General features: G+C 35.5%; 1 protein-coding gene and 1 pseudogene across 1 annotated transcript; both read right to left on the reverse strand.

Moving 5' to 3' along the window:
- Nucleotides 1-2,568: 2,568 nt before the first annotated feature.
- Nucleotides 2,569-3,872, reverse strand: LOC110894735 (annotated as a pseudogene).
- Nucleotides 3,873-6,489: 2,617 nt separating this feature from the next.
- Nucleotides 6,490-7,990, reverse strand: LOC110894736 (delta(12)-fatty-acid desaturase FAD2). The gene is made up of 2 exons (XM_022141964.2): nucleotides 7,877-7,990; nucleotides 6,490-7,800 (listed from the first exon to the last, which is right to left on the reverse strand). Exons 1-2 carry the CDS (start codon nucleotides 7,942-7,944, stop codon nucleotides 6,654-6,656), a joined length of 1,215 nt encoding a protein of 404 aa, XP_021997656.1. The 5' UTR covers nucleotides 7,945-7,990; the 3' UTR covers nucleotides 6,490-6,653.
- Between the last annotated feature and the right edge of the window lie 4,928 nt (nucleotides 7,991-12,918).

Consider the following 12,918-nt stretch of genomic DNA (forward strand, 5'->3'; position numbering starts at 1 on the left):
TTTTTATACTTGACGAATATATTTTTGATTAAGAATGTATTCTATATATATTTTAACCAAGGTGGTGACCATGTAGAAATTGGAGCTTTGATAGCTTCAATAGGTGTTCTTGATTGATTCATGAGAAAACATTGCATTACTAAGGGGTTACATTGTTTTGAATTAATGGTATGTACACATGTTATGAAGTACCCTTGATGTTAACACCTTCTAATTATTTGGGAGATTGTATGTACTCATACTGTTGCTTGGTATTCACTCCACCATAATGAGAAGGATCCAAACACCATAAGAGGATATTTCGGTTAGTATGTATATTACAAGTTGCAACACTAAACAATATATGTATCCGTAATTCTGAATGCAAGTGTAAGATTAAGAACAATGACACTATAGTTCGACTGTGGACTAGGTTTTTTTAATTTCTTTGTCCAGACTATATATGTAACCCTATATGTTTTTTTTTCTAATTTCTTCTTTGATTTTCCAGTTGCAAAACTTGATTATATTATGTTAGTATTTGTATACTTAGGTCATGCGTAATGGGCATTATCGATCGGGACGTGAAAGAGTTTGATAATATCCCTAAATCACCCCCCATGGGCATTATCGGGCATCAAGGGAGAGACATTTCTAGAATAATGCCTAATGAGGAGGAAAAACATGGAAAGTAATGAGTAATATGGCATTAAGGGCTCTTAACCATTACATGGCGCGTTATGATGCTGATACGGTGAAAATACCCCATAAGAGGCATTAATCATTATGGATAGTCTTATGAGTTTTCTGTTTTTACTATTAAAAGTGGAACGATTATTAAAGCTTAAAGATGAAGATCAAACTATTATGTGGTTAAATATTCCAACTTTGTGTCCGAAATCCAAGTTGCTATGTCCGCTGCAAAACAGACTAGGTAATTTGAGTTCTTAAACTAATCAAACATTGAATTATAATGTTTAATATGTTTATATGTTATACAGAATTAAAACTTCTACTATGCATCATACTAGAGTAAATTACTTTTTGAGTCTGTATAGGTCTTGTATACTCTTATAGGCATATACGGGACCTAAACTACACCTATAGTCCTATACGGGACCGATACTACACATATAGACATATACGGGTGTTGCCTCGTATATCCTATGGTATCATATCATATTGAACCATATTGTATCATATAGTTTGATCTCATATCATATAGTGTAGTATAAGTCTCGTATAGGTTCTCTATAGGTCTTGTATAGGCCTATACGGGACCTAAACTATACCTACAGTGCTATATGGGACCTATACTACACCGATAGGCCTATACGGGTGTTGTATCATATCATATCGTATGGTACTGTATCACATTGTATCGTATAGTATCGTACCGTATCGCATCGTGTAGTATAAGTCTCATATAGCTCCCCTATAGGTCTTGTATAGTCCTATAGGCCTATACGGAGGGCTAAACTACTCCTATAGTCCTATAGGCATATACGGATGTTGTATCGTATCCTATAGCATCGTATCGTATCATATAGTGTAATATAAGTCTCGTATAGGTCCCCTATAGGTCTTGTATAGGCCTATACGGGACCTAAACTATACCTATAGTCCTATATGGGATATATATACTACACCTATAGGCTTATACGAGAACTATACTACACCTATAGGCTTATACGGGACCTATACTACAAGTATACCATATGATCATATAGTATACTATAATATAATACACCTATAGGCACATACGGGACCTATACTACACCATACGATACTATAATATATGATATGATATGATACTACACTATACGATAATATGCGGTACCATAGAATATGGACCTATACTATATCTATAGGCCTATACGCAGACCTATACTACACCTATAGGTCTATACGAGACATGTGATACAACTATACGATACGATGTTATAGTATACTATACTAAAATACACCTATAGGCCTATATGGGACCTATACTATACCTATACGATACGATACTATACCAAACGATACGATAAGTAATGATATTATACTACACCTATAGGTCTATAAGAGACTTATACTACACTATATGATATGATACTACATTCATAGGCTCATAAGATAATTATACTATACTATACAATATGATGCTTAACAATGTTTTTTTTATTTTTTTTAAAAGTACTCGTTATAGAACTTTACTAAAACGATAAATATTGCATAGAAATGTAAAATAACCACAATTATATAACCCATATAGACCTATACGAGACGTATACGAAGAGTAAAAAAGACCATTTACCCTTGGTTTGAGCTACGTATAGGCCCAAAACCAGGGGTTAATGGTCTTTTTCGTATAAGCCCCATATAGGCGTGTACGAGGCGTATAGAACATGATATGACATAATTAGAGATTCTCTTAGAAATTGGAAAAGGTGGCTATACGCCCCGTACACACTTGTACGAGGCGTATATATGGGTCCTAATGGGTATGCAAATATGTAGACCCTTTAAAAATACCCTTTTGGCTTTTTGCGAAATAGAAGACTGACAGATATCTTATATATGCCAACGAACATAATCGTCGTAACATACAATAAGGTTACATGTACACCATTAACTCTTTATTAGGAACATGGTAGAACAAAAACAAAACAAGTGGCACAAACACAAAATTAAAGAAAGCGAGTTCGCATAGCTATTACGTGTTTGCTATTTACCTACGAAACCAATACACACCGCTGTCCTCTGCACCTTCATCTGGTTCAACAAAAATACATTCCTTAATTTCTCTCCAAAAAGCCTTTAGGATGGGTGTATCATCGTATTTGTAGTAGTCACCTAAGATTGGTTTGATAGCTTCCGTGGCCTCTACGGTATGGTAATGTGGAATAGTTGAGATCAAATGGTGCACCACATGAGCACAAGTCAAGTCATGAAAAATAGTGTTAAAGATTCCGTAATCTCTATCAACAGTCGATAAAGCACCTCTTATCCAATCCCATTCTCTTGAATCGTAGTGAGCAAGAGAAGGATGTCTATGATGCAGAAAAGTGAAAAAGATAAAATGAGCATTCATGACCAACAAAGGCCCTCCATAGATGCAAAATAATCATGTTGCACTTGTGGCTGCAGCAATTTTGTAAAGTGCATAGAAAGCTACAAGCATTCCAGCATCAGAGAGCCAAATTAGTTTGCGCTCACTATCATTGAACAAAGGACGTTGCGGGTAAAAGTGACTTACAAACCCGTCGCATTCCCTGCCGTGGATATTAAAGGTAAAGTACATGGGAAAGCTCAGAAGTAACCTAACAACAGTCATGAACAGGTTGCCTAGTGGATTGTTTAGAACTTCAGAATACAAGGTGTCCGCCTTCCGTTTGGGGATCCAAACCTCATCATACTCCATAGAATTAGTGTGAGCATGGTGACTACGGTGACTATATTTGAAAGAGAAGTATGGAGTGAGGAATGAAGAGTGGAGGACAAAACCAAGTGTATCATCAAGCCATTGGTATTCGCTAAAGGCGTGATGGCCCAAATCATGACCAATACTCCATATTTCCATGAAACTACTACCTTGGCAAAACCAATAAATTGGCCATGCTATGTAATTGAAGGGTTTATGGAGAAGAGGGATGTAATTTGATGTGAGATAGTAAAAAGTATAGCATATCGCGATATCGCGAAAAAGGTAGTAGGAGGAGGTTGCAAGAGATCGCTTAAAACAGTGTGGTGGTATTGCTTTCTTGAGATCACTGATCTCGAATGGAGTTTTAGCTGTGGGTACACGTTTTAGAACATCTTTATCAGTGGTGGCTTCATTCATCCGCCCCCCTGCTCCCATCTTTATCGTCTACAAAACAAAGAGCATGTAAAGTAAGTAATAAGATTTGTTGTTTTACTGCATGCCATCATGTTGCTAAGTGATAACCTTTTTATAGTGAGTTTGGGAGCTTAGTTTCAAGGTTAAACAAAGCCTTAAACAATTATAAGAGTCGTTTTCGGTGAGCTGCTGTGATTTAACTACCAATCTTAGGAATACAAAAAGGAAAAGATTGGCAGCTTCCGAAGTGCTGACCTACGCAATGACAAAACGGGAGTAGTTATAACTTGTATGTATAAAAGGACAAATACTAGTTGTTGTATTTACTAAACAACAAATGCGAACTTGTTATTGTAGTGTTGTAGATATTATGTGGGAAAGGAGCATTAATCTTAATTTGAACTTATCCCCGAAACTGTTATCACCTTTCGAGGCTTTAGACTTATATTTATTTATATGTTTCTACTTTCTACTTTTACCATCATTCGAATTATTATCATCAAAGCACACCGACTGAATTTAGTATTAGTACGTTGATATCATATAACATTATAATAGACGAATTGTTATCAACGTTTGACGTCAAAAGTCATACATAAAGATGTTCGTAATTTCTACTAATCAGGTATAATTTTTATTCCAAGGGTTCAGGCATGATACACCGATACAAGATGAAATTTCTAAGGAATCATTTTTTGACGTGTCCAATATAAGAGATGAATAGACTAAGGTTTAGGTTCCTATAAAAATGATATTTTTCGTGGAAAGTGTGAGAAGACATAAAAATTGACATGTAGCCATTACGCATGATCTTTTTGGGTTGTTTTGACAAGAAAAACACCAAATATAAAAGTTTAAGAAACAATGCAATGAATTCCAGACTTAAAACTTAAAACATCATGCAATGAAACCTCACCCAGGGGGGACCTAGTGTTTAGGGTGGAGGCGGGCGCACCCCTTGAATAAAAAATGTTTAGTGTTATACGTGCGTTAAAATACTGATCGCACCATATAAAATTTTGTAGTCGCCCTCTTTAAACTTTTACACCATAATAAAGATGTGAAGTAAAATTGCAGAGCCTAAAGTCGGAAGGGAATAGAGAAAAGCTTTCAAGAGAAGATGATGATAGTCAACTTTTATTTAATTGAGTAGGGTATTTGAGTAGAAAAGTTTCTATAACTTTGGTTGTGCATTATTTTGTCTTCACATTCATATTTGACAATTGATACTATTAAATCCCCTTTGGTTTTTTATTTACATATGTTCCTCAACTTCATCTTTAGGCTTTTGCAGGTTTTCATTTTTCTTTTTTTCAATTTTATCGTATAGTTTTTTTAGCATTGAGTAGTTAATATGGATTAGAAGTTGAATATTTAAATACATATGAGTAACGAGTGAATATGTGATGATGTGATATTGAGATATGTTTTTGAGTTATTGACTTTAACGAGGATCACGTAAGAATTTTTGTCATCGACCCGACCCGACCCGATCCGACATAAATTTGACCAAAAAAAATTAGGATATACCAATAGACAAACAACCCATAAAAAATTCTACACCCATGAAAAATATTTCTGGATTTGACACTGACCTCATCCACTAAAGTTACGTATAATAAGGATTCTAACAATGTTATTAAAGTTACTTATAATCCATACTCCCAACACTCCTCGTGTGGGTTGTCTGATTTTTCTTGCTGTCTTTTTTTATAATAAAGTCTACTTATGTACATTTAACATTAATTTGAATATGGGTTTTATTACCTTCATTAGGCTTTTTTTCTTGATGTCCTTTAAATGTTTTTATTATAAAGGTTATATTTTAAAATATAGATAAAAACACAAAAGACTCGATATGTCTTACAATAAACTATTGGTGAGAACAAATTTGAACATTGCAAATAACCCTAATATATCAAGTACAGGAAATATGGCTGAAAAGACAATAAAATATTGGAATATTTGATTTTAATAATTCAAATTATTTGTCATTAGCCGTCAACAGTCTTAATTTCAAAAATAACCACGTGCAGTCTTAACTATTAGCATATTGGCCTCCACTGAACCCTGACTAACAAAACCCTAACGTCATTAGTCTCCGGTCGCCGGAAAAACGTTTTTAGCCGTAAAACTCAACATTTTTCGTTCCAACCCTCTTTGTAACCTTATTATGAACCTTTAGGAATCTTTTTCTAGTAAAAGCGCCAATTATTAAAGTCGCCCGAAAACTACTTTTTTGCTGGAAAACTTCTTTTTGGCCGGAAAACTCAACATTTTCGTCTCAAACCTCTTTGTAACCTTAGATCAGACTTTTAGAAACCTTTTTCTGGCCAAAAACGGTTTTCCGGCGACCGTAGACTAACGACGTTAGGGTTCTGTTAGTCATGCTACATTGGTGGCCAATATGACAATAGTTGGGACTATCAGTAGTTATTTTTTAAGTTGGGACTGTTGGCGGCAAACGACAAATAGTTAGGATTATTAAAATCCAATATTTCTAAGATATTGGTGAGAACAAATTTGAGCATTGCAAATTACACTTGCACATTTGTTGAATTATCACACTTCTTGGTTATTTATACCAAATGTTTAACTGGATCTTTTAAATGAGAAAATAGCAATAGCCAATATGTGATGAGAGAAACACATAGATAAAAAAAGTTGAAAATGGTAACAAAGCAACATTAACACTAATTGACACATTATATATATTTTTCTCACAAAACTAGACAATATACATATGTTAATTACTGCAATAGGAAGAAAAGTGCTTTAGATAGCAAATCATAGCCCAACAACATCTTTAAAACTCACATAAACTTTTATTTATTTTTCACACATGCGACATCTACTTACTGAACCAGTAAACACCTTCTTTCTCAGGGTCTTCTTTAATAAAGAGACAGTTATATGTCTCTCTAAAAACTGCCTTTACAATTGGAGTATCATCAAAGTTATAGTACTCACCCAAGACAGGTTTGACCGCACGTGTTGCCTCAACAATATGATAATGGGGAATGGAGGAGAACAAATGGTGAACCACATGAGCATTAGGTTCATCATGGAAGACAGTGTTCAAAATCCCATAATCTCTATCAACAGTAGCTAAAGCCCCTCTCAACCAATCCCATTCTCTTGCATCATAGTGAGCCACCGAAGGGTGGTTGTGGTTTAGATAAGTGAACAATATGAAAAGCGCACACATAACCAACAAGGGGTAACCATACATGTAAAGTAGCCATTGGAAACCAGTTTTTGTCCCGATTCGGTAAAGGCCATAGGCAACAACACCAACCCCGATATCGGATAGGAAAACTTGAGCGCGTTCGCTGTCATTGAAGATAGGACCAAGTGGGTTGAAGTGGCTTGGGAAGCCTTTGTATATCCTGCCATGAAGGTTGAACAAAAAGTACCCGAAGTACCCGAAAACTAACCTAAATAGGACCAGGAACACATTGACTATAGGGTTGGCTATCAACTCAACAAACCATGTATCATTCTTGAGTTTGGGGACCCAGTTTTCATCCTTTTCGAGTGAACTAGTGTTGGCATGGTGAGTACGGTGGCTGTATTTGAAAGAGAAGTAGGGTGTGAGGACAAGTGAGTGGAAAATGAGGCCAATGGTGTTATCAATCAATGGATATTCACTAAAGGAGTGATGACCACAATCATGGACAATATTCCATAGTCCCACCATGACACTTCCTTGAGAGAACCAGTAAATTGGCCATGCTATGTATGAGAAGGGTGGAGAGAGGAGGGTGATGTAATTGTTTGCGATATAATAGAGAGAAAAGACGAAGCATAAATCGCGGATAAGGTAGTAGAAAGAGGTTGAAAGAGATCGGTTGAAACAGTGTGGTGGTATTGCCTTCTTCACATCAGCGATTCCGAATGGAGGTTTCTCGACAGGGACATGTTTGAAGACATCTCTTTTTGTTTCGGATTCATTCATTCGACCTCCTGCTCCCATGGTTCTAATGAAATCGAAGAACCTGCAAATCCAGAAAATGATCAGAAAATGTTCATGTAAATACTTTTTATCTTCTTAATGATCAAATGTATACTTACCTCTGAGAGTATTTGTTGCTAGGTTGCTTTGAAATTTGAGGAAACCACTTACACTTATATATACACATTCAAAGTTGGAGGCATGTGAGAAAATGACAATCTATTTCCACATACTATAATACAAATTTATTAAACTCTAATGGAAGTCAAGTCTGGTCCCAGTGGCGGAGTTTGACCAAAAATTTCGACTGTGCGGAGGGAGGGGGTGGCGGAAAGCCATAGGACCAATTTTTTCGTATCGCTATGTTTCGGGTGATATATTCGGGTCGGATATTTGGGTCAGGTCAAACAATAATAACTTCAAATAAAAGTACATAAACTTCATTCATTCACATGACGCGTTCTACACATAATACAAAAAAAAAAAAAAGCTAAATATTGTTTGACAAAAATAAAGTCTAAAATATTTATAATGATTTTGTATCACGCGAATAATACAAAGAAAGGGTTGTTGGAGGAAATAATTTCCCTCAAAAGATATTTTAAGTACGAACATCGTCAATGATAACTTATTATTTCTTTCTGTAATTTAGATGATAAATTTGTCACAAGAATAATACAAAGAAGGCGTTGTTGTAGAAAATGATATTCTTAATTATCATTGACCAAAGATTTACAAACGAGGCAAGTGAGAACGGATGAAGAGCGTAACATAAAGAGACAAAACCCTAATCGTTGTACGAGAGCAGCTAAGCAAAAATGAAATTTTATGAAAAACACTTATAGTTTTATATATTTGTATTATAAATTTAATAGTATAACCAAGGAAAATGTCAATTATATCATTTTAACTAATTAAATAATGGAAATTCTATTGGCACACCGGCCCTTTCTATCCACACACTCAGGGCTGGCTCTGAGGCCGGCAAACCCGTGCCAACATCCGAGGCCCAAAATTTCAAAGGGCCCGAAAAGTCTTTAGAAACTTATATATTTATTAATATTATATATTTAGTATATTCATCCACTTATAATGCAAAAAAAATTTGGTGGTGTAGTGGAAAAAACCACCTCATAGTAATGTGAAGTTCTCAGGTTTGAGTCTTTGCTCTATCACTAAGTTTTTATTTTTTTTTTTAATTCATTTACCTTTAACCATAATTTTAGGTCCAATTCTTTTTGTCGCCCGAGGCCTAAATTTTTTAGAGAGTTTTCGGGGACGGCTCTGTGCACACTTTTCCAATTCAATACGCATCGTATAGGCCTATACGATGCGTATTCAATAAAGTAAAACACATGGTAGACTGACAGGTGTAGATGTTGTCTGGTGGCTGACCACTGAATTTTTGAAGTTTATTTTTTGGTGGGATTTCGAGCAGTTGGCCTATGACATGATCGATAAAGATCTTGACACGAACATATCTATTTTCAAGTGTTAGATTAGATAGTCCAAGATGAAATATATTAAAATCATTCAAGCCCACCAATCTACAATGTGTTATATTGAGATTCTTCAACTTCGCACAGTGGGAGAAAAGACCAGCACCCTTGTCAGTATTGTCATAATGCAATGGGACATGACTGAAATTTAATATTGCTAAAGCTTGTATCTCCCTAGTAGGGATCGTGATGAAATGTACGCCATAACCATACCCCGTTAAAGTAAGACAATAGCCGATATCTCATCCTTCATATCTATTTCACAATCAAATCAACTCATCCTTCAATTTAAGTGGCGTGTTCCGATCAACATTTATCAACATTGTTACATGTGATGAAGAAACCCTAAAACGGAACATCATCCTACATTGTCTAGAGAAGCGCCTTTATCTTGTGTCATATGGTAACAACTACCAAGGGGATATGGAAGTTATTGATACAGACTCTTGATAATATCACTATATCAACAAAAGTCAACACATTTCCATTCATTACAAACCAAATTTCAGTACATTATAGCTACAAAACATAGGGGGTGTTTGGCGTAGCTTTTATTTTTTTGGCTTATGCTTATATTTTTAAGTAGCTTATGCTTATTTTCTTTAATTTGATAAGCTATTTTTAAGTGTTTGGATTAGCTTATATTCTACAAGTTGATAATTAATAATTAATCTTTAGTTGTTTGTTAGGTTATTTTGTATTATGGAAAGGGGTATAATATCATTGTGTGTAATGAGTAAAAAACCATCTTCTTCAAATAAGCTTATTCAAATAAGCTAAAAAACCATGTTCCCATAACCTTCTTGGAATTAGCTTATATAAGCTATTAAGGATAAGCTTAAAAAGCTAAACCAAACACCCATTAGTGCTTATTTTTTAAAATTAGCTAAAAAAGCTATAAGCTTAGATAAAAAAGCTAGGCCAAACACCCCCATAGTCTACAACAGCATGTTCTTTGACTGAATACAAATACATAGACAACAAACAAGATCCAGCTGCAAATCAGGTAATATTTCCAAGTTCTTCTTCAAGTGTTCTTCTTTGTTCTTGACTTATCTTTAACTTATCTTCATACTCGTTCTTGCACTTCCACAGAAACTTATCGCGATAGCTGATATGATTAGACACAACAGTTCTCCAATTCCAAAAACTAAATGAATTATGCCACATTTCTGCATTTTATCTATCATATCAGAACATTGTTTAAGCAAGAGGTTGTTGTTCAACGAGGTTGTTCTCCACAATGACAATACGCTTGTTGACTATCACATAAATAAGGAGTCTGTGCTCACCAGAAGAAATCACAGGCTGATACATAGGGGTATACGATGCGTATTGAATGGGTCACATGTTGAATGATCGAGAGAAACTTCTTCGAGCTAACTGCCGATATCTCATCCTTTTTATCTTGTTCAAAGTTTCTACGATGAAGTTTTCTCCATCGCTAAGTTCTCCACTCACCGTGAAATTGAACAGTTTCTTCATAGATTTCGTCCGGTTTCAAAGCCGGTTGAGGATTACGAGTGTTCTAGACTCGTCCAAGGCAGTGGCGAAGGATAATGGGTGCCCGGGGGTGTACCCGCCCACCCCAATGTTTCGGTTAGAAGTGTATATGGTCCGATTTTTCGTCCGAAAATTTTAAAAATTATATAGGATCGCCCCCCGATTATTTTTCCTAAATAATGGATAGTTTGGTAAATATATTTTAACTCTTATTTTATTTGTTTAACCCTTGATTACCGACCACACAATAAAATTAATATCTCACAAATAGCTTCATGATTTACATAGAAAAAGAAATTGCTGATAAGTTTGATTCGGGAGACATATTTAATGAATTCAAAAATCTTAAAGGTCGCGGGGCTGAGTTGTAATTTTTCGTCCAGGTTCCATTTATCTCGTATCATTATATATATATATATATATAGGTCTTTTGTTTGTTATACAATATTTAGTTTTTCTATGTGCAAGAACAGATCCTTTGAATGAATGATTTTTTTTAGTTTTATTTGAAACTATTATTATTTGACCTGACCTGAATCGAACAGCCGACCCGACCCGACCCATAACATAACGATAGGAAAAATTTTTTGGGTCCCATCAGTTTACGCCCCCTCGAAATTTTTGGTCAAGCTCCGCCACTGGTCCAAGGCATGCTTGTTTGTGCGATTTACAAAAATTAGGATGAAGCTCTGTATTTTGATGCCGTTGTTGACAATATATGTATTTTATCTCTAATTTAGGGCTATTTTATAAAATTATCATACGATGGTAACAACTATCAAGGGGATAATGGATATGGTAACAACTATCTAGGCGGTAGTTGATATGATTAGACATAACGGTTCTCCAATTCCAGAAACTTATTCAGATCTCTATTCGGTCATCTTTCCAAACTGCAACATACGAATATGTGGTTTCAAAGAATTCATGTAATTCGGTAGTTACCTTAATCACATCTTCCATGGAGTCACAGATCCGACAATAGGGCCCACGAATCTTATGCCCACCCGAGACCGACCTCTGGATTACATGTTCTCCGAAATCAATTTGGGTCACGTGTTGGATATGTGGAGGTCCTATGAAGCAAGTGTGTGTCTATTTAATTGAGAGGAATCATTCCAAGATCAATTCCAATTGAAGTTTTTTCAACTTTCCTGGCCATTTTCAAACAAGTTGTTGTAATAATGGGACCCTTGATTTTGGTGATGTTGATGATGCACGGAATCTAGTAGGATGCCTAGAAACACACCTCAAACTTTAATACTTGTTGTACTTTATTTTGATTCAAACTTGTTGTAATTTCTATTTCAAACAATGCACTTGATGATTAGCAATGAAATGAAATTGTTTATTAAATATTTGTCACATTTAGTGTTATGATGTCACACCCCGATTTCCACGTGTTTCACCGGTGGGCCCGGTGGGGGATTACCGTGACGATGTTGGCAACAATATAGTCAAACCACACAATTATATAATGCACAGCGGAAGCTTAAGATAAATATATAAACTTCAACCTCTGGTTGTAATATCAAATGTATTACAGAAGTTGAATATATCCACAGCGGATCAAAAATAATAAATATTGTTCATTCAGATGCAGCACCGAGTTTGCGAGACTATGTACGATGCTTAGGACGCCTATACCAGCCCATTTCGTATAGTACCTGCACTTAATCTTTTTGGGGAAAATACGTCAGTTTACACTGGTAAATACATTCAACTGACACATTTGAAAATGTTTATTAAAATTGATTTGAATGCACAAGGCACAAACTCTTTTATAACTTGGGAAAATTATTAAAATCTTGTGAACGTTTTACATGTTCTTTTATGCGTTCAGTAGCCCGGGTCGTGCCGGGTTAAAGATTTATAGACACACCACATTGCGTAAAACCGTAGTATAAAAACCAACGGCTACGTCTTTTAATTTAATGTCGACAATATATACCGGGTGTACGCCTACACCGGGATGTCGATGGTCGTGGCCATTTCGTAAAATGATGCCAAGAATATCCGGGACAACGGTCATTAACCCCCCAAAGGCTTTTAAGAAACAAAACTGTTTAAATGAGCCGATCATATTATTTAATTAACCACCTAAGCGATGGAAAAATATAATGCTCAATCAAGCGGTATTAACATACCGTAACCCAAGC

The sequence above is a fragment of the Helianthus annuus genome, chromosome 12 (assembly GCF_002127325.2).
Source record: "Helianthus annuus cultivar XRQ/B chromosome 12, HanXRQr2.0-SUNRISE, whole genome shotgun sequence".
NCBI classification, from domain to species: domain Eukaryota; kingdom Viridiplantae; phylum Streptophyta; class Magnoliopsida; order Asterales; family Asteraceae; genus Helianthus; species Helianthus annuus.

Bases quoted from the DNA above. Each gene is read 5' to 3' on its own strand.
- LOC110894736 (XM_022141964.2), bottom strand. From the start codon at position 7,944: ATGTGTATATATAAGTGTAAGTGGTTTCCTCAAATTTCAAAGCAACCT. The intron at 7,801-7,876 runs GTAAGTATACAT...CTGGATTTGCAG, and splicing joins AGCAACAAATACTCTCAGAG to GTTCTTCGATTTCATTAGAA.